Genomic DNA, 22,715 nt, shown 5'->3' on the forward strand with positions numbered 1-22,715 from the left:
CTGTGCTTCATGTAGCTGTGACACATGCAGGTACTTCTGTCACTTTAGTTCTTTGTTACATGTAGCTGTCCTACTGCAAAGTATTCTTGCCTTTGTTACTAATAATCCCTTGTATTAAAACTGATGATTTTTTTTTAAAAATCCCCGTTCTCTTCTCTTGCTGTCAGTTTAGTCTCTGGATTTTCCTCAGTCCAGGTAATGAAAACAGTGAAGACAGTTTTGCTTTCAGATCTTTACTGCATGCTTTCAGAAGAGTTGTTTCTACTGGGACCCTTTTAAGGGAAAAAACAAAAACACATTCCTCTTGATCATTTCAGGCTTCTATAATGTAACTTCCTTACATATTTTGTACTTCACATCAGAGATCCTTGTTTGTAGACCACTTTATAACATTCTTCATTCATAAACCAAATTTTCTTGCCCTTGTGAAGTAAATATTATGGTGTCCATGTTTTAGCTAAGTTTTTGTAACATTGCCCATCACTGTAACTGTGAGTATAGAGACAAAAACTGAGGCACAGGGAGTTGAAGTGACTTGTCTAAGTTTACTGAATGGGTCACTTGCTGTGCTAGAAATAGAACCCGGGAGTTCTAACTCCAAATTTCCCCTTCTAACCACTGTAACACATTGTATTAAAGGAAGACACATGCTGTTCACTATCCTTGCACTTTGAATAGCTTGTTGTGAGAGACTGGAATGCTACAAAACAACAACTGAAAACTAAGTGAATTGTGGTGTGAGTTGTTGGCTCTGTGTGTTCTTGCTGTGTGCTGCACAGGCTCTGACAAGATAGCTCGCACAGCAGACTTCGATTGAACAGCCCAAGAAGACCACAGACTCTGTTCAGTGGTGAAAGCGCTAGGCCAGGTTTATTGCCAACAAAGCACAGTATTAGTTCCCTATATGTGCTACGGGTAAACTTAATACATGTTTGCCCATGACAGAGAACCAGCAGCTGGACAAAGGGTTAAGGTGAAGCATTCCAGCATTTATAGACTGAAACAAACCATCTGGGATAAACAACTTGCCTACAGTATTACCTTACCTGTTTCATGATGTTTATTACCACCCCTTGTACCTTTCTCCTGATGTTTCAGACAAAACATCACTAGTCATCACTTCTGTCAAACCATCTTATCGTGTGCTAGGTTGGGGTGTTCTTGTCCTAGCCTGCGGGAATGTATTTACATCATCAGTATATTTTAGCAATGCTAGCAATACTGGCGTCGAGTTCATGTACCGAACAGTGAATTTGCAGGCAAGCATCTCCTTTTGAGAGGGCCTGACTTTTGCCCAAAGCATAACTTTTGCTGACTTTGATTCAGGCCTTGGACCAGGCCTCTGCTTCAGGCTGTCTTTCTACTACAGATGGATGGGATTTTAAAAATACCCACTAGGAATGCAGCATAATGTAGCCTTGCCTTCTAAAGAAGCTAAGCTTTTTACACTTCACTAAGTTGACAGGGGATCCAGGCTGGTCTATTTTTGGCCCCACCCACTCTCAGGATCCTAGACTTGTATGTGCTGTATGATGCACCTTGGGAACGAGTCCTAAGGTCATTGCATTCTGAGTCTTTGATACGGTAACACAATGTACTGCCATAAAGTCTTGAGATTTATCTATTATTCCAAACTCTTAAAAGGAGAATTTTCATTGGCATGCAGTGTTGATATTCTATTGTCTCGCAGTGATACAACAAGAGTTTTGCCTGTCTCATCTGAATCATGCACTTAAATTATATTTTTTCCTTCATCTTTGAAGGGGGGAGGAGGAGAGAGACTAGATTGCTTATATGAAGACTTCGCTTTTTTCAGCTCCGTTGTTAAAAGGAGACAATTTGGACATCCTCCGACTTTGTGCCCCATGCTGTGCATCTATGGCAATTAACTCTGGCAGTGGAGGCAGTAGAATGTATGCTTAACTGAAGACTGAATGATGTTGGAGGATTGAACAGGATGGAATTGTAGCCTAGAGTCAGAGTACTGGTCGAAAAGAGGCCTGAGACTTGATGATGAAATCTGAGAGCTGTTCAGGGCAGTAGGAAGGAAATCCACCTCAAATATTACGGTGATGGGTGGCACATCCCAAATATGGATAACTACTGGTTCTCTCATTCTTGGGTAGTCTTAAAATTATGGGGGAAAACTTCTGGTCTTTCAGTGCTGATGTTATTTCTTCTGGAGTCTAAAATTTTCTGTGCATTCTGGGTTTACATGAGCATGAATTACACCTGTTTTTTACACTTAACAAACTTTCTAGATGTCTGTCTGAATGCAAAAGTAAACTGAAATCTTGCAGATAGCAATGTACCTTGTCCAAACCGAGAACAAGTTAATGAAAACAGCATGAGAAAATTCAAGAAACTCAAAACTGTTTCCACGTGGCGCACAATAAAGGGATGGATATATACACCAAAAAAGCAAATAATAAAATATCTCTACAAAATGGGTCCAAGGCACATTGGCAGTGGGAACAATCATTTGTCATTTCTGGACTTCTTTGCTTTTTGTAATCTCAAGCTGATGCATTACGTTAATATTTTTTAGTTTAGTACTTAGGGCAGCTACACAAATCATGGCTGAGAATGCCTGGTTCTGACTGGCTTTCTGCCTCTTAAGCAAGTATAGCATTGATCACAGGAGCTCTCCTATTAGCCAACTGAACTGTTGATAATTGCAGAAAAATATGCTTTAGTTATGTGGCAGTTCTGATAACCTCTTGGATTCTGCAAAGAACTACTTTCTTGCTAATGTTCTGTGCTATAGAAAATGGATGCAGGCTGGCTACAAACTAGGGTACTGACCCCACAACTGCCCTCAAGCTGGTGCACAGAGCTACCTGTAGCAGGGTTTCTCAAACTTCATTGCACCGCGACCCCCTTCTGACACAGAAATTACTACATGAGCCCAGGAGCGGTGACTGATGCCTGAGCCCTACCACACTGGGTGAAGGGGCCAACGCCTGAGCCCCACTGCCATGGGTGGTGTGGGAGGCCAAAGCCAAAGCCCAAGGTCTTCAGCTCCAGGCGGGTGGCCTGTAACCTGAGCCCCGCCCCCCAGGGCTGAAGTCCTCGGACTTCGGCCCTGGACCCCAGCAAGTCTAAGCCAGCTCTGGTGACCCCATTAAAATGGGGTCACAACCCACAGTTTGAGAATCGCTGACCTAGAGAGAGACAGTTGCAGGATCAGAGCCTAGCAGAGTTTCTTCAGCCTTGGAGAGTGGGATTCAAATGTCAACAGAGCTGTAAATGTTTCTGAATTGTTTTTATTCTAGGAGTCAAAGTTTAAAGAAACTGGAGTCATCACTCCTGAAGAGGTGAGTGATCAGAACTTATAAAATGTACTTAAGGAAGCTATTAAAATAGTAATAACTTGTGGTAAAAGTTGCCATAACATTATAATCAATCTTAAATTGACTCTTGCAACTGCTAACTTAGTGAAAATTTGAGGATGTGATTACTAAAATGTGCAAAGTATTTCTGCTGTTGGAGTCTGTCAGCAACAGAATTTCTCTTGGAATGGAGTTTGGGGCGCAAGCCCTAGGCATCCTAATATAGGCTGAGGGAGAACCCACCATTCTCTGAACATTGTTTAGATCAGGGGTGGGCAAACTACAGCCCGCGGGCTTTGGATCCGGCCCCTCAGGGCTTTGGATCCGGCCCGCGGCACCGCCAGCACCATGTCCCAGCGGCCTCTAGGCACCGCCCCCCCCAGCTCCGATTGTCTGGGAATGGGGAACCGCGGTCAATGGGAGCTTCGGGGGAGGTACCTGGAGGCGCAGCAAGGGCAACACACGTGGAGCCCTCCATCTCCCCTCCCCCAGGGGCCACAGTTTGCTCACCCCTGGTTTAGATGGTTTGGTTTTCCTGGGTCAGCAGCTCCATTCTGTATTGAAGTTGGAGCAGGAAAGAGTTCATTGGATTGAAAACTCCACCTCCCTTAAGCACTCCAGGGACCGCCTGGGCTTGCTGAAAGCAGCCCCTGCTTTCTACCATATGTTTTGTTCCCCTGCTGCTGAGTGTGTGGTGGGGTCACAACATATTGTTGGCCACCTGCCATGCACAAGCATTTTTCTGTACTCCTCTATAGGCTGCCCCTAGCTTGGCCATGTTTCCAGTAAGTGCCTGTAGTAGCAGCTTACAAAGGAGTCTGTTGTAAAAGGAAACAAGGATTACAAATTCCTGGCCTGTTTCTTCTCTGTATCAAATGCAATGGTCTTTTTTGGTTTTCCTCCTCTTTACACAAGGATGGGAAGGGCTAGCGTTTGAAAGCTGTTGTCTCTGCGTAGACAGTTTCAGAGACTACAAAAGAGTAAAATGAAAGTAGGGAGGATGAAGGAGAGAGGTAAGGTAAAGACAAATGCAGAGAAGGAAGGAGACAGAATCAGACAAAAATGAAGATAGTGGTGGCAAGGCAGACAAATAACATAGGAAGATAAATGAGGCAGAAATATTATACCAATATTGGCATCTGAAACATTTCTACTGAGCTACACTATGTGCCAGGGGAGATCATTTTTGCTAGCCTGCTGGAGTACTATAGAATTAACCAATTTGTTTAGTGCTAAACAATCTTTTGAGGTAGTTGTGTTTATTTTCTTCTAACTTCATGGTGACCACCCAAAAAAAAATTCTAGATAACTCTGAACCACTGACACTTAGCCCTATCATCTGTGGGGAAAAGCTGCACAGGGATGTCTAATTAGAAGGGGTTTCTCTTTTGGGTAAGCTGGCTATATGCACTGTGGAGAGAGTCTTTGCTGTTTGCAGCATCAGATATAAATCCATGCCAGAGGCAGGATCCTAGATTTAATGAACCATTGGTGTGACATATTATGGCATACATTCTTCTTGCAGGCTGTGTGAGGAGACTGCCTGTCCTCTAGACCAGTGATCCCCAACACGGTGGCCGCGGGCACCATGGCGCCTGCCTACTGACAAGGGAGGACCCTGCTGCCGAGAAGCGGCAAAGTCAAGAAGCGTCGCCGCTTCACGGTGGCATTTCGGCAGCTGCTTGTCTGGCGGCTGCGCTCTTCAGTGGCTAGTTGTCAGGCGCCCGCCCACACTGAAAAGGTTGGGGACCACTGCCCTAGACTCAAGGGTAGTGATTCCCAAGAGATTGAGAGCTCATGTGCTCTCCATGTATCTTGGCAATTTGCTTTCAAAGAGTTACGGCTTTTTATTCTAACTCTGCCTTGGTGGGTTCCATGACTGGGTAGCCTTTCTGCCACAAGTATGTTGTATCAGTTGGGCCCCTGGTTCTGACTCTGTCTTCATAAACATGACCCATGTTATTAAGATACACAGAACAGCTCTGAGTCTTCTAAAATAAATTAATCGCTGTGAAAGTGTCTCTTTATTAGGCAACATTGTGTCTTAAGAGACCCACATAAAGTATTTTCAAATGTATTGAGTTAACCTCAATCTTTAGCTCCAAGGAGGAACTGATTTTTGGTTGGTTCTTTGTTTGGCTATTTGGTAGGTTTCCATGGCTGAGTTTATTTTCTTCAGGGGGGTGGAGAGGGAAAGTGGAGGTGGGTCAAAAAGAACCAGTGAGAGACCTGCTTTAACAGGGTATCTCCTCTCTATGGAAACAGACCATAGTAAAGCAGATGGTCAGAGGAGTAAAGTAGTGAATCATTGCACCAAGGTTGGGTGCCTTGACCAATATAGTGTAGGATTTTTAAGGGTCTAACTGCCATTTGTGCTTCTGAAAAATCTTCCTCCGCTATCCCTAATTGTTCTAGGAGCTGTAGCTCTTAAAGAGAAATTCTGTCAGGTGTATAAGAGGAGGCTGTCTCTTTAATGGTAGCGCTCATGTGTTCTCTTTGAGTGTGTCAGTGAACTGTAACGCACACAAGCAATGATGGGGTACCTACTGCCAGATAACTCATGTTTTGCTGGCCCACAAACTTTTACCACTTTGCTAATGCATTTCAATTCCAGGCTTGCATTTTTTTATTTTTTATTTTTGTTCCAATCTTTTTGGTCTCTGAAATGCTGATTGCAAATTGTGATTAATACTATGGCAGTTTTGTGACTTGGTCCTATGGTCTAAAGCTAGGTCTAATCATATCTCTTGAGGTGGCTAGCTAGCTAGTTTACCCACTGCATCACCTGGCTAAACTCCTATCCTGCCTCTTCTTGTTTCTAGTATATCAACAGATATTTCAATTCATTTTAGCACTTTTTTTGGATGTCACATGAGTATTCTGTTAAATCATTGCTAGTAACATTTCAAAAGGACACCACCCGACTTAATTTTATAAAATTTTAAATGTACACTTACTGAAAACTATTTGTATTAACATATTTAAGGATGTTTATCTTAAACATTTTCCTGCAGTACTGTGAACACAAACCTATGTTCACGGGACTACTGCATGGAAATCAAAGTGAAACTGACTGGCTTAGTTTCACTGTAAAAACTGAAGGATGAAAAGCAAATGAGATTTAAAGTTCATTTTAGTAATTTACAGGGTTAACCCAGGTAAGAAAACACTTTAAAATGACATCTTATGTTGACAATGTCATTAAAATGGTTAGGATGTATCTATTTTCCCCACTTCTACAAGCAATCCATTCAAGTGTTTTTTAAACAAGTACAGGATTATAAAGAATGCTGCAGTTTTTCTACATTATACAGTGTTCTCATGTATGAGTGAATGGCTTTATAGGTCTTCCCTAATATTTTTTTTTTTAACTGTTTTCCCCATTACGGTAAAACTTTACTTTTAATAGAGGTCAGTCTCCAGACACTTTCCTAGAAAGAGGAAATTATTTTTCCATGGAGTAAAAATCTATTATCCATACTGAACAAATGTTGTGATATTTTTGTTATGCTGACTAGCATTGTTTTTGGAGCACATGAAGAGAAAATGGTTGGCCAGTCTATATACACCTCTACCCCCATATAACGTGACCTGATATAACACGAATTTGGATATAACGCGGTAAAGCAGCGCTCCGGGGGGGGCGGGGCTGCGCACTCCGGTGGATCAAAGCAAGTTCGATATAACGCGGTAAGATTTTTTTTTGGCTCCCGAGGACAGCATTATATTGGGGTAGAGGTGTATCTGCAAGTTTAGGGTATCAAATGCAACTACCCATTCCATTGGATGAAGGGGGATCCTGCCTTTCCCCGAGTAGTATGAACTGGAGGAAACTACTCAAATGAAAATTCACTTTAGTTTCTGGGCCAAAACATGGGGTTTAACAAGGTAGGAGGGAGTTTAGCCCTGTGTCAGAAGAAGTATTGTGCAAACTAGATCATCTTGATTCAGTATGGGTATTAGAGTAGTTGCTTTGTTTGTACAGCCTTCTACGGTGTTTCATCCCCCAAAGTGCTTACAAAGATTAAAAGGAATATAAAATTGTTTAATTATATTCAGACCCTTATATCTGCACTTAATCCAATAGTTAATTTGCCTGACAGCTATTCTCACTTATTTATAAAAGCATAAAAGTTATAAACTGATCCTTTGCTGGAAGAGATTTACATAGAATAAAACACATCATACTTGTTTCACTCAGTTATTTAAAAAAAATGTTTCATTAATGTTTACCTGTAGGACACATTTAAAATAATGAACCAGATGCCCCTATCCTGAACTTTGGTTGTTCCCTGGACATTAGGCATACAACATGATTTGATTCCACAAAAAGTCTGTGCAAGTACACCTCTACCCCGATATAACGCGACCCAATATAACACGAATTCGGATATAACATGGTAAAGCAGTGCTCGGGGGGCGTGGCTGCGCACTGCGGTGGATCAAAGCAAGTTCGATATAAAGTTTCACCTATAACGCTGCAAGATTTTTTGGCTCCCGAGGACAGCGTTATATCGGGGTAGAGGTGTATTCTAGCCTGTGACACCATTCTGCAATGGGTTTCAGTCAGCTGAGTAGCATGTTACTGTGAAGTAGTATTTTAAAATGGGGAAGCAGCTGGAACAACAGATGTGTAAGTCGTTTGCAAAACTAATAACATTGTAAAGAACAAGCAAAACAAATTCACTATGGGCTTTAAAACTTCAGCTGTTCCTTCCCATTATGAACAGAATAAAGGGACAAACAAATGATTGGATGAGACTGCATTAATATTCACTCTATGTAGCTCTTAAATGCTGTTGTTTTTTAAAATATACTAGAAACATAATTAAGAAATTTCTTTATCTCAGTTACTATTAACAGTTTATTAAGAGAGTTTTTAAAATCTAACTCTTCAGGACAGGGACCTATTTTCATATGTTTTCACTGCACCTAGCACACTTTGATATCCATTCATGATTGGCATCTCTGGGCACTGCCATACTATACTACTTGTATCCACTTATTCACTTCTTGCATTTCTCTCGACTTTAACAGTGAATAAGTGATGTCCGTTTCACTTTGTTTCTTCATGTTGCAGTGTTTGGTTTGAACACTGCGGGGAAATGTTTTTAAGAATTAAATTAAATTAGTTAAAATTTGAGAATGGGGAAATACTTCTATTTGGGTATTTTTTTAAAGAAGAAAAGCTTTCACAAAAATTAAATGTCAATCCAAATTCTACTTGCCTGTACTGCTAACTGTAACAAGCATTTATTTAATAAAGCAGCCTTGTCATCTCCTGATATAGGAGAGAGTAAACTTTCCCCATGGGCAAATAAAACTAGCTTTTTTTCACTGCTGTCTTCATGGTGGAGTGAACAAGTGTCAGGGTTTCCTCCCCACTCTGAACTTTAGGGTACAGACGTGGGGACCCGCATGAAGACCCCCTAAGATTATTTTTACCAGCTTAGGTTTAAAACTCCCCTATTCCTTGGATTAAGTAACGCTCCCACTACCAAGTGATTTAAACAAACAAACATTTAGGGAGGGCCACTTGGAGCCCTACCTTCCCCAAATATCCCCCCAAGCCCCTACACCCCTTTTCCTGGGCAGGCTTGAGAATAATCCCCCAAGCCCCTACACCCCCTTTCCTGGGGAGGCTTGAGAATAATATCCTCACAAATTGGTACAGGTGAACACAGACCCAAACCCTTGGATCTTAAAACGATGAAAAATCAATCAGGTTCTTAAAAGAATTTTAATTAAAGAAAAGGTAAAAGAATTACCTCTGTAAAATCGGGATGATAAGTACTTTACAGAATAACAAAAAACTCAAGAACATAGAGGATCTCCCCTCTAGGCAAAACCTTAAAGTTACAAATCCAGGGATAAATCTCCCTCTAGACAAAAACCTTCCTCTAGACAAGGAAAATGACAAGCCAAAATAAAAGTAAGCTAACACATTCCCTTATTATTACTTACTAATTCTAACTGAGTTGGATTGCTTGCCTTCTTGATCTGTCTTCTCCAAGCACACAGAACAAACAAAGAACAGACAAAACAAAGCCTTTTTCCCCCTCCCCAGATTTGAAAGTATCTTGTCCGCTTATTGGTCCTTTTGGTCAGGTGCCAGCTAGGTTACCTGAGCTTCTTAACCCTTTACAGGTAAAAGGATTTTGTGCCTCTGGCCAGGAGGGATTTTATAGTACTGTATACAGAAAGGTGGTTACCCTTCCCTTTATATTTATGACAACAAGTATATTTTATCTAGCCTGGTAAATGTTCATAAACCTTTTCGGGTTTGCCATAAGGTATAGAGAAAACGCTTGGAAGTTCTGTCCATCTTTGCAGTTATGACTCTCTTTACTGCATGGTTCCTTGAGATGAAAGAAATCAGTCAGGTCTGTCTACACCAGCTGGAGGAAACAGATGCTTTTTCTTTTCACTGCATCTCTAAAGCATAAAGCGCTATGAAGATTACATTGAACACACTTACAAAAATGTGATCTCTGTACAACTGAAATGTTAATATTGGTCAAGTTTATAAGAGTTTCCTTATACTACATACATATTTCACTTTTTTCTTTGTGCCCAAACAGTTTGTGGCAGCTGGAGACCATTTAGTTCACCACTGTCCTACTTGGCAATGGTAAGTAAAAGAGAATGAAGCACAAAGAGCTAGAGGTGCGGAAAACTAGAGGAACAGCAAGTTTTTTTGTCATATTACATTTGCATCAGATGCAAAAATATATGGTATATCGCAATTTAATGTAGATGAGAACTAAATCTAGATATGAACTCTGGCAGTAGAACCCATGCCATTGATATCTTTGTCATGATCCAAATTACAGTCACTTTTGAGGAGGAGGCTTTTGTATTAGCTACCATTTGTAGCTGCAGTCAGGATGGTTTCTCTGAGGTGGTATAGAAAACCGACCACTCTGGTATGAATACTTTCAATTTCTAATGGTAATAGCAGGCTCATTCTCCCTTGGGCCTTTCTTGGCTCCATTGGTTATGGGGAATCTGAAGTCTTGAGATCACGTTCTCTGTCATGGTGGCAGAGAGTCACTGAAATTACTAATTACAAGGGGCTACTTGTAAAGTCATTGCCTTGAGGTAACCTACATATTAAAAACAAGAGCTTACGCTACTTAAATTTGATCTTGAGTCCATATCCAGTTGAGTTATAGATTAGAAAATGCTGGTCTGTCTCTGAATATACATGCCATAATCACTCTGAGAAGGCTTTTTTTACTTCTCTGGAATGCAATGAGAATGTACAAAAAATGCATTCAGTACATTTTAACAGGATCTTTCTTGCATCACAAAAATAAATCATGAAATGGTTAGTGGATAGAACATAACATTAGTGTCTAGATTATTATTGTTCAAGCCAAAAACCAATGCATGTGGGCAATATACGATTAGTAGATTTGGATTTGTCAGCATGGCAAGAGTCACAATAGGTTGTGAGGCGATTCTGCTGAAAGCTCTTAAATATACTTCTTCCCAGCCCCTTCCTGCTCACACTTGGGATCACCTCATTGGTCAGCTTGGTACGTTTCAAATTGCAAAGAGGTAGGTTGTTTTTGCAGTATATCTCAAGTTCTGCTACTACATATGTGGTAGTTACTAATCTCAAACAGAAGCAGGAAGGTGGTATTTTTGTCTTCTGGCCACACAGAATGAAAATAGAAGTGTTCTTGTCTACAAAACAAGTTTTCACTTTTTTGTGGTATGCTTTTTTTAAAGGGCTTCAGGAGAAGAATTAAAGGTCAAGGCTTATCTGCCAACAGACAAACAGTTTTTGGTAACTAAAAATGGTAAGAATGACTCTTAGTAGAGTTGAATGCAGTACAGCTCTTGTGAATGACTTGAGGGGAAAATAATTGTAGGCCTATTAGAACATTTAAGTTAAATCCCGGTGAGGGAAATAGAAAGGAGCATAAACCCAGCCTCAGCTCAGTGGAGATCTGACCCTCCCCCGCTCCTCCTGATTTTTAATCACCCTGGATTTTGGGGGCCAGATCGTCAGTGGGCCCCCAAGAGCCATAGTTCCATGGAGTCAGCACCCCTCTGCGACCACAGAGGGGAACACTGAGGCACGCAGTGGCAGCGGCAGGAGTGTGGCGCAGCAGGGAGTTGCAGCCAGCTCTTCGAAGGCACCCTAACCTCCCTCCACATCCCCCATCCCTTTCTGCCCCCGGCTCGGTTCTTGGCCGCCGTCCACCAGTGGAGGATCTGGCGCCGTCCAGAACAGCTCCTCCCGGGGGAGATGGGGCCAGTCCCGACCCAGGAGTGACGCTGAAAGCACCAGCTACAGCCTGTGCTTTTCTCCGGAGACCTCCTTCCCCAGGCTTCCTCGGACGGATGCTGGGTCAAGCCAGTGCCTGATCGGGGGAGAATCCAGACCCCCGGAGCTGCATATGGGGCACCAACAGTCCCTCTAGCCCAGTGGGTCTCAAACTTTTGTACTGGTGACCCCGTTCACACAGCAAGCCTCTGAGTGTGACTCTTCCCCCCCCCCCCCCCCACCCAAAAAAACAACTTTTTAAATTAACACCATTGAAAATGCTGGAGGCAAAGCGGGGTTTGGGGTGGAGGCTGACAGCTCGCAACCCGGGAGAGGTTTAGGTTGGATATTAGGAACAACTTTTTCACTAGGAGGGTGGTGAAGCACTGGAATGGGTTACCTAGGGAGATGGTGGAATCTCCATCATTAGAGGTTTTTAAGGCCCGGCTTGACAAAGCCCTCATTGGGATGATTTAGTTGGGGTTGGTCCTGCTTTGAGCAGGGGGGTGGGCTAGATGACCTCCTGAGGTCCCTTCCAACCCTGATATTCTATGATTCTATGCTTGTGCACCCAAATTTTACCCTGTACATAAAATTGATAATGGAAACTAAACTTCCCTTGTATCTTCTGCATTTTAATTTTGTGGTGACACAAGCAGCAGATTGTCTGAACTTGAGTATCCAGATCTCTCTTCTCACAGAATCTGTCATCACCGAGCATGAAGATGATAAATATATGCTTGGGGTTAGCATTGCAGCTTGCATTGTGAAATTGAAACCTTTAAGTCCAGAAACACTTACTAAATAGCCCTCCTTATCTTTCCTTGCTTGCTTGCTTGCTTGCTTGCTTCCTTTAATCCTCCGCCTCTCTCCCCCAACTCTTCCACACACAATGGTTAGCAATGGTGAGGTTTTAACTTAAAATTCTTCTTCCTTCACCCTCCCCAATACTGGATCTTCTGGTTCTTCCTGGCTTACTAAAGGTATTCCAAAATGCTTTACTTGGTAACACTCATACTTTTAATCTCATGCAAACCGTGTAACTCAGATCACCATATTAGTGAAACTGCAGAATTCTGCTGTGAAACAGCTCAACTGATGGTCACAAAATTAAAGCATTGTATAATGGTAGTGCTGACTGCCCCACTTTCTATAAAAGAGGAAAACTTGCACCTGAGCTAAAACTATGGGGGAAGCTTTCTTTTCACAAAAGAAACATTGTCTTTTGTGTCAAATTTTGTCTATAGCAAAAATGCCAGTGTAGCCCCCTCAGTTCTGGCTTGCAAAAACTATGTAATTGAAGGCCTGCAAGAAGGAATTATGGCCTCATAAGGTGGCATTCCATGGTTTGACTTGACTTGCCCATTTTGGAGACTTGAAATCCTCAGTGGGCCAGTGGAATGCCCTGTGGTCTGCAGAGGATGTAATTGAATTATTTACCACCCCACCCCCAGTGCTGCCTACAGTTGCAATGAACTTGCTATGCAGGCAATAGCAATGACAGCATGGCTAAGTGATGTACTTGCAATTTCTGTGGGGTCTTCTGGTGCCCTTTCTCTCCTGGTCACTCTTCAGAGGAAGAAAATCCAGGATTCCATGTTTCTTGCGCTCAGTCGTCTGGGACCACGGTATACTGGTAACCTCTGACTTAAGTTAAATGCTGGCAGAAAAGATGCCACAGAGCACCCTACTAACCAGTTTCCAGGGAGATGTCCTCTAGTTTTCATTTTGACCCTGCCCCCATGTCCTGTTTTTTGTAGAAGGTCTACAGTCAGCTTATGAAGTGTAGCTCTTGTGTACTAATTCTCTTCTCCAGGGCTGGGTTTGAGTGTTGCAGCCATAATCTTTCTATTTATATTAATGAAAAGGTCAGTTTTGCCTTTAAATCAGATATGTACTATTACACAAACTTTTACTGTGCCTCTAAGATCTCTTGTGGAGTAGCTCTATGCCAACAGGAGAGAGCTCTATGCCAACAGGAGAGGCATAATTAAACCACCCCCAACGAGCAGCGGTAGCTATGTTGGCGGGAGACGCTCTCCCGCTGACATAGAGCTGTCCACACCAGCGCTTTTGTTGGTGCAATGTACGTTGGTCGGGGGGGGGGGGGTGTGGTTTTTTTCCCCCACACCCCTGACTGACAAAAAGTTTGCCAATAAAAATGCTAGTGTAGACAAAGCCTTATCTTAGAAAGCACAATTTGAACATATGCATATGATTGACAGTAAACTAATCTTGTTAAATAACCATGTTACTGTTAACAGCAGTTTTCCAGGTGACAAACTGATCTGTCACTTACATGACTAATGAACTTTAAGTGGAAGTCTGCCCAGCAGATAACCAGTAAAAGTTGCATGTTCAAATTCAGCCAAGATCTGCACTGACTAAAAGCTGTTCAGTGAAATGCCTGAAGCAAATGGATAGGTAGTTCCCAGATACCACCAAATGGTTGGCAGTCTCAAAAAATCTGGGGACTCTCACTCCTTTCTGACCCTTACAGGTCAGGGTTGAGGCACAATGACAAGTGGCAGAAAAATGTAAGATGATTGTGTGACCACTGCTTGGAATGTACCAGCTCTTTAACTAGAGTCCAAGTATCATCTTGCCTTCCCCTGCACTAAATTCATGTGAATAATTAAGGTTGAAAATCCTAAAAGATTAACCCAAATGTACTGAAATTGTATAATGTAAAGATATTTTGTTTACATTTGTATTTTTAACCTATTTTAAAAAAAAAAAAAAAAAACTTGAACCAAAGAGAGCAAATAGGGGCTGGGGGAAGCTTATTCACTGCAGAATGCTTTGCAGAGTGAGTTTGTCTCTGCTCTGTCTAGTATCTGATTGCAATTATCCTATTACTTGTAAGAGTTTGCTGATCTTTACAGTGCCATGCTACAAGCGGTGTAAACAGATGGAGTATTCAGATGAACTGGAAGCAATTATAGAAGAAGATGATGGTGATGGGGGATGGGTAGACACATTTCACAATGCAGGTATTGAAACTCTTGATTTTAACTTTCCACTGCTAACTAATATTAAAGACCTTGACTCTTAATTTTGAAATGTCTATTAACTCTCATATGTGATGTGTCTTAATCGCTAGTTTGAGAGACCTGAGTTACATTCCCAGTTAAATACCTGTGTGTGTGTGTGTGACATTAGCAAGTTGCTTAACCTCTCTGTGTCTGTTTCTGTGAAATGAGGTAATATCTCAGAGGTGTGGATGCTTAAAGCTTTAAGTCCTTTGAGAAGCACAATAGAGATGCATATTACTATATTTGGTAAGGTAAATATTCCACATGCAGGGGACCAAACTTGTTACTAAAGAGATACTGAGAGAAATAAAAGCACCATTCTCTTCACCTTATTTGAAGAATAATGGCATACTGACCTCCCTTGTCAGTGAGTTTAAGTATGAGATGTGGAAGAGTTAAGACTCTATCTCAGTTAAGCGGTGACACAACTGTGATATTGCCCCACCTTAGATGATCCTTTGATCTCTAGTCCCAACAGCTCAGTGTTGCTAGAAGGTATCTAAGGGCCCTCAGATAAATTGGGATGATAAAAGGAAACTGTAGTTAAGTACAGAAAATTGAGTTAGTACTTTACATAAATTTGAAAGCTTTACTCATAGAGACAGGCTTCTCTGCTAAGTGGATGCCTTTGTCACCGTGAGAGAGAAACTCAAAAACTAAAAATAACTGTTCACTTGATTCTACTGTGTAGTCAGTCTAACTCCCAAGTGCCTAGCAAAATCTCTTCCATAGTATACTCCTTTCAGCATCTCTTTTGAGAGTAGATAATTGTTTTTACACTGCCTGAGAAGGCTGACATTTAAATTCCAGGATGAAGGTGTTTGAGAATAGCCCTTAAAGGTAAGTTTCTCTCCTTTCTATGTATCAAAAGTACTCAAACCATTTTCACCCCTTGCATAATGCAACATCTCTCAGTAGCTCTGTAGCTTGACAGAGGCTTTCTAAGGACTTGTCTACACTGGCACTTTATAGCACTGCAACTTTCTCTCTCAGGGGTGTGAAAAAACACCCCCCTGAGTGCTGCAAGTTTCAGCACTGTAAAGTGCCAGTGTAGACAGTTCTCCCAGCGCTGGTGTCTATTCCCTCGTGGAGGTGGGTTGTCGTTTTTTTTTGTTTGTTTGTTTCATTTTGTTTTGTAGCGCTGGGAAAGCTCTCTCCCAGCCCTGGTGCCGAGACTACACAGATGTTGTTAGTGAAGACATGCCCTAAGAAAAACAACTGCTTAGTGTGATTGGAATACCCCAGAAGTTAATTTCTTTATCCTGTGTTTTCTGATGTTTTAACTCTTATTTTTGTCACTAGAAATCTCTGTATTTTTGGTCACTTCCAGTGATTTTTGGGAGGTTCACTGATATTGTGAACCAGTTCTGTAAACAAAAATATCTGACAGTGCTAGGATATTATAGAGCTAAGAGTACCTTCAGTTCTGGCAGGAGAAACAATATGTAGGAATGACTACACCAGCCAGTTGAAATGATTGTTCCCAAACAGTGTTCATTTGCTGATGTGTTGCCAGTATGCTGGCTGTGTCTTTCCTGAGTGGTAAGATATGCTGTCTACTAATGGGTATTCTCCTAAGATAATGCATTGTATCTTTGAGGAAGTCATCTGAGATCCTCTTCCTCTTCATTTGGTTAACTGGACCTGAGATTGTATTGAAACAGAGTGATGGAATATTACGGGACATTGGAGAAAAACAGCAGTAAACAAGAAGTAATAGAAGGATAAGTGGGATGCGTTGAAGAGAAGTGGCAATGCATCAGGGGTTTATTTTTCTGAATGACAGAGGCTCCGGCTATATTACCCCTTAAGTTGACATAAGTAATGTCGATCAGGGGTGTGAATTAGCCAGCCCCCTGAGTGACATAAATGCCGATGTGGACAGCACTAAATTAAGTCAGCATATGTTGGCCGGAGAACATCTCTCCACCAACATAGCTACCACTGCTCGCAGGGCTGGCGTAATTAAGCCGATGGGAGAGCTCTCCCCTGTCGCCTTAGGGCTGGTCTATACTTAGCCGGTAGTTCGACGGCTGGAAATCGAACTTCCGGGTTCGATTTATCGCGTCTGGTCTGGACGCGATAAATCGATCCCGGAAGTGCTCGCCGTCGACTGCGGTACTCCAGCTCGGCGAGAGGAGTACCGCGGAGTCGACGGGGAGCCTGCCTGCCGCGTGTGGACCGCGTCTGAACCGCGGTAAGTTCGAAGTAAGGTATGTCGACTTCAGCTACGTTATTCACGTAGCTGAAGTTGCGTACCTTACTTCGACTTGGGGGGTTAGTGTAGACCAGGCCTTAGAGCGGCTACATTAAAGTGTTTACATGGCGCAAAGCTCTCTAGTGTAGCCACAGTATCAGGCTCTTCTCCTAATGCTTATTAATTGATAGTGGCAAGCTGCTACTTTTTAAATATAAGCTCCTGGGAACAGGGACATGTCAGTATTTATTTATTTGAATTATTTTATACACTTATGGCACTATAGAAATAACATTTGGCTAAGAAGGAAGCATGTTCAACCACAGTCAAGGCTGCTACATGGACAGGATGCTTTGAATGTACAGTAGCTCTTGCCACATACTCAAATTATTATTCTTGGAGTGCACCTTGCTTTCATGTGCTTGAGGTTACTATGTGTAAGGTAGTGTTCATGAGTAGTACAGTATGACTATTAGTCCATCTAGATTTTTTTGTAGTGGTAAGAGCTATCCGTCATCAGTTAAATTATTGCCCCCAACTCATTACTTGTGCAGAAACTGCTTAAGATTCCTCTATCAAAACTCTTATCTCATAAGTCTGCACTATGTGATTAGTCTGTACTAGCCTACATAAGTCTGCTTGGGGGCGGGATAGTCTTTGTCCAGCTCTGAATAACGTGTCCTTTCAGTTTCTAAATTTATTTTATAAAAATGTAATTGGAAGGATCACATACTCCTTTCTGAGCCATTTGTACCATCCTGATAACAAAGAAACGGGCTCTTCTAATTTGGACTATTTTCAATGTTGATGTTCAATCAACAGGTATTGCAGGCGGGACAGAAGCCGTTAAGGAGATCACACTGGAGAGCAAGGTATTTGTTAGCTTGTGAATATTGACTTATTGTACTAGAAGGTTAAACTACAATAGATGTCTGATAGTGTCCCTAAACAGCCATGTGAGCTAATTCTGTATATGAAAGAACAGTACAGAGGCCAGTAAATATGTGAAGGTGGGGTGAGCTATGAACTGAATTAGTAACCCCCTGATATTATAAGCATGTATCCCCCTCCCATTATCATGGAATGAGGCACTGTTCATCTGGAGTATTTCCATTCAACATACACATTCACTAATATTTCACGTACACCTAGAAACTGATTTCACTCAACTTTGAGGTGAGCATTTGCAGAGCTATTAGAATGCTGACAAATTGTTAGATTTAAAAACAAAAAGTCCTATTATATGGTAAAATGGGGTTTATTCAACAAGTTTTATATAGTTTTAAAATCCTGGTCCCTTAAGGAGGTCTAGAGAAGGTACATCTTGATTTGGACAAGTCACATTTCTGCCAAACTTCTATCTCCAGTTGCTGAGGCACTAATGTAGCTAAATTCATTCTTGTTTTAGTCATTTTTATTAACTGCCACCATACTTCTCAAATCATCATAGGGCCGAGATGAAATCTGGAAAACTTCCAGCTGCTCTCAGCTTCCTGTAAGGCTGAAGAGGCACTTAAGATAGCATGAACCTTTCCATTCTCAACAATAACATGTATATGTTTAAAAAGCATTATTGGGTGAAAGTCATCTGTAGAAATGCCTCTTAAAAAGGAACCTGACTAAAATGGAGCTGTGCCTCTGAGCTGCGATTGGAAGGCTTCTTTGAATCTAAAAGCAGTATAAATCTGGTGTGTGAAGTGGGGGTGAGGGGCTGGTAATTGGTAAGGACTGCAACAGACCAGTTTAATTCAGTGGTCCCTCGTGGTACTTACAGACCTATTGTGCTGGCCAACAACATTGTCTTGTACAGCATTATTTTTACTATTTTTATGGGGCCCAGGGCAAATACACACTTTTCAAGCAGAAATAAAGGCACTTGGCATGCTTGTCAACTATTCTTTCAGAATGTGAGGTATCTGCGCTGTACATATTGCATTGTGTAAGTGGCTCCACATATGCATTGTGTGGCCAGGGTTTTGCCTTCATCAGATGCAAAAAAAAAAAATCTGCTTTTTGCAGGATACTTGGTTTGATGGGCCAGTGGCCCAATCCAACATGGCAAATCTTTGCGTTCCTGTGTAATATTATTAGAACAGGATTTGCTTTTATGTAGTGTCATCTGTACACAGGTACTGTATCCCAAAGCAGTTCATTATGCACTTAGCAAGCTTGTATAGAACCTTTAACGTTAGAACCTGTTTTATATGGAAAGGGAGGAATGTTGGCCATTGACACCTAGGATCTCTCTTTTCCAATCTTGGATCTCTAACTTGTCAGACTATGGATCAAAGTCTCAAACAAGCTGAGAATCTTGCATGGTTTTAAAACAAGTGTGGAATTATTGGACAACTGGCTTTTGCTATGGTACTAACAGGCTTTAAACCAGGTACTTAGTTTTAAATATAATTGTACTTGATTCCTTTAAATTGACTTGCCCAATGTACCAGCTCTGTATGTCTTCAAGTCACACTTCTCTTTGCTGACAACTTCTTCCTGCTAGCTGTATAGTCTGTGTGGTGCCACTGAGCAAACTGGATTCTGTTATGCCTTGGGAAACAGCAGGCTTATCAGTTATGCTCTGACGGCAGTGTCTCTATCTTGGTGGTGATATAGGAGTAAATGTATTTTCAGAGCAGAATTTACAACATGGATAGTTACAGAAGTCATCCTTTGACTTTGAGCCTGAGCAGAGTTGATCTGGAAGCAAGAGAATACAGAATCTCATAACTTTCAGTGGATTTTTAATGTTGTACAAAAACCTTTAAATGCCTGAGAATGTAGTACCTACTAATGTGAATATCAGTTTTCTTATTTATGTTGATTGGCCTCATAGGAATAAATGGAAAATACTCATTTGTAAATAGATTTTCCAAGGCAGATGAATTGCATCTCTTGAATCCAAGTGTCTGTAAAGCATTGTTCTCACTTGCTTTCAATTTAACTTAAAAGGACAATATAAAACTATCAGGACATCCAGCCTCTTGTGAAGATGATGAGGAAGATGAAGGGGAAGCAGCTGACATGGAAGGTATTTCCCTTTAAGTTGGATACGATGCACTTTATTTCAGCCATGTAACCAGGGCAGCACTCTCTAGGAAAGCACTACTGCTTGTTTCCATGTAATGCCTATTAACAGTCCCATGTTGGACCTGATTCTCCTTTCACATTGGGTTTACACCACCACAACTCCACTGGAATGCACAAGTGTCAGTGACTGGAAAATTAGGCCAGTAGGCAGCGGAATAGACAAGTCTAGCATGGCAACTCTGTGACTGTTTAGTGCACGAACTTCAGTTTCTGAAACCCACCCAGTGAAAAATGCTGACTTCCTAGAGGCTTCCATAATGAGTGTCTAGTGGAGCCACATGGTAGACAATCTGTCAGATTTACAGTATTAGAGTCTAGGTGTAGTTTAATGGTACTGGAAAATTAGGAAATCTACTTGGATAAAGCATGTATATTAGATACTTGCAGATTTTAAGGAAGCACTCTTGGTTGCATATTTTTAAGCTTCTGATGACCAATTACAAGCTTGGCATGAACTTGTAGACATTCTTTCTTTCCTTTCAGAATATGAAGAGAGTGGGCTATTGGAGACAGATGACGTGAGTGAACTGTTCTCTACCTCCTCCGCAGCATTAACACCCTTTCTACTTTGTGCTCAAACTGGTAACACTGTCAAATGGCTAATGTGCTTTTTTTTTTAAATGCATTTACTAAAACTTTTAAAAGCTCCAATTTTTGTTATAAATGAATATTATAACTGACACATTGATCAGAATACCATGGTCTTCAGATGCCTTTTTAGGTATGGGGCAAAGGTGAATAAAGGCATAGTGTTACTTAAATATTTGTTTTACTGTTATTGACTTTATTCTTTTATCTTAAATCTTTACCCTCAGGCAACTCTTGATACAAGAAAAATAGCAGAAGCTAGCAAAGCTAAAGCTGATGTCGGAGGGGAAGATGCCATCCTGCAGACCAGAACTTATGACCTCTACATCACTTATGACAAATACTACCAAACTCCAAGGCTGTGGTTATTTGGATATGATGAGGTATTACCAGTATTTTTTTTCCCCAGTGTTAAGACTCGCCAGTTAAGGTAGCACGGTCAATTTGTTGCAACTTGATTAAATATATGTTAAAGGGAAGTGATGAGATCGGTGTAAAGCCAGGACTTCAGCCAAGATTTACTGGGCCTGTGAGAATAAGTAAAAGCAATCTCACCACACCATGAATGGCCCTGTAATTGGATCTTCATAACCAGTTGTGATGGTGCCCTTGAAAGAAAAGATTCTAATTCTCTGAGCTGTTGGCTTTCCGTGGATAACAAGAATGAAAACCAGTAAATCTGTTGTCAGTAAAGCAAGAAGGTGTGAGAACCAAGTGTACGCAGGCAGCAGGAAGTTGAGTAAGGAAGCATTCTTCCATTTTACACTATGGAATCTTGTAAGTTTGATGACTTAGTGATATAAGCCTCAGTCTAGAAATATCTAGGGTCCTTGGAACCACAGGTTCAGCTCCCAGTTCTCCCACAGTACTGTAAACAAAGTACTATGCAGTATTATATCTGCTCTGTGTGGATCCTATGGATCCTGCAGCATTTTTCATAAGAATAGAGGTTTGCCCTGTCATTAAGATCCCCTTTCTCACCTGTTGTCCCTGTGGTTGCTTGCCACTTTTGATTTCAGTGCTATGTTTAGTTTATAAAGTACTCTGGGGTCCTTTAAGCAGAGATAACATATATACCTGCAAAATGCTACTTTAGTGCTATCCTACTTTCTGAGTAGGAGGAAAAGATTGTTTGTGTGACACTGTTCCTGCTACACATTTCTTTTCTTTTCAGCAACGGCAGCCTTTAACGGTAGACTACATGTATGAAGATATTAGTCAAGATCATGTCAAAAAAACAGTAACAATTGAAAATCATCCCCATCTTCCTCCACCACCCATGTGTTCAGTTCATCCATGCAGGTATCTTCAGTCTTTCAGTATTTCTTTACTGAGCCCAGCTTATGGATATGTTTGTGAAAAGGTCATTCTGTCTAATTAAAGTTGCCTTTTGTCCATCCTTTTGTGATCTATCAAACAATCATAAATTCCCATTTCCTGGACACTTGTCCACAGCTGTCTGTCTGCATGAGCTGTTCCCTTTTGCAGAGGGAAGAAAAGTCACCAATTGTTTGAGCAGCCATCCCAGTGCTAAATGTGCATTAAGAGAATTGGTTTGGTTTTTCCTTTGTGCTTCTGTTTTGTAGTAGCGTCTCAAAACTGTATTCTCCATGAGTCTCCTCTTCTAGAAAGTCTAGACTCAGGCTATCCTAGTTTTGATCTTTTGCTGCAAAAGATCATTTTTATTCTACCCTAGCATGATCTTTTGGGAAGGTAAATTGTTTACCAAAAACCTATTGTATTTTGAAAGCTACTACAGGTTGTTTTTGTGTATCCAATTAAAAAACAAAAAAACAAAAATCAGTCACACAATTGCACTTTCACATCAACTCCAGAAGGTGGCAGACAGCTATGCTTAGACAAGGGGTGGGCAAACCTTTTGGCCTGAGGGCCGCATCGGTTTTCGGAAATTGTATGGAGGGCCAGTTAGGGGAGGGGGTGTGGCCTGGCCCCCACCCCAGGACCCCTGCCCCATCCAACCCCCCCTCTTCCTTGATGGCCCCCATCCCGGGACCCCTGCCCCATCCACCCCCTTCCCCACACTCCTTGTCTCCTGACCGCCCCCAAAACTCCTGCCCCTGACTGCCCCCCACCGCCCCATCCAACCCCCCTCTCCTTCCTGACTGCCCCCCAAGACTCCTGCCCCCATTCAACCTCCCTGTTCCCCACCCTCTGACCACCACCCCCAAACTCTCCTG

At 41.7% G+C, this 22,715-nt stretch overlaps 1 protein-coding gene across 1 annotated transcript in view; it reads left to right on the top strand.

Moving 5' to 3' along the window:
• ATG3 (autophagy related 3) overlaps positions 1–22,715 on the top strand; it is a 37,721-nt gene that overhangs the window by 1,476 nt on the left and 13,530 nt on the right. The window contains exons 2-10 of the mRNA XM_026658022.2: positions 3,276–3,317; positions 9,914–9,963; positions 11,070–11,140; positions 14,496–14,603; positions 17,665–17,714; positions 19,792–19,870; positions 20,413–20,447; positions 20,745–20,900; positions 21,692–21,819. Of these exons, the coding sequence (XP_026513807.1) occupies positions 3,276–3,317; positions 9,914–9,963; positions 11,070–11,140; positions 14,496–14,603; positions 17,665–17,714; positions 19,792–19,870; positions 20,413–20,447; positions 20,745–20,900; positions 21,692–21,819 (719 nt within the window). The remainder of the gene's footprint in view (positions 1–3,275; positions 3,318–9,913; positions 9,964–11,069; positions 11,141–14,495; positions 14,604–17,664; positions 17,715–19,791; positions 19,871–20,412; positions 20,448–20,744; positions 20,901–21,691; positions 21,820–22,715) is intronic.

Source organism: Terrapene carolina, unplaced genomic scaffold, assembly GCF_002925995.2.
Source record: "Terrapene carolina triunguis isolate 2854851 unplaced genomic scaffold, T_m_triunguis-2.0 Scaffold387, whole genome shotgun sequence".
NCBI classification, from domain to species: domain Eukaryota; kingdom Metazoa; phylum Chordata; order Testudines; family Emydidae; genus Terrapene; species Terrapene triunguis.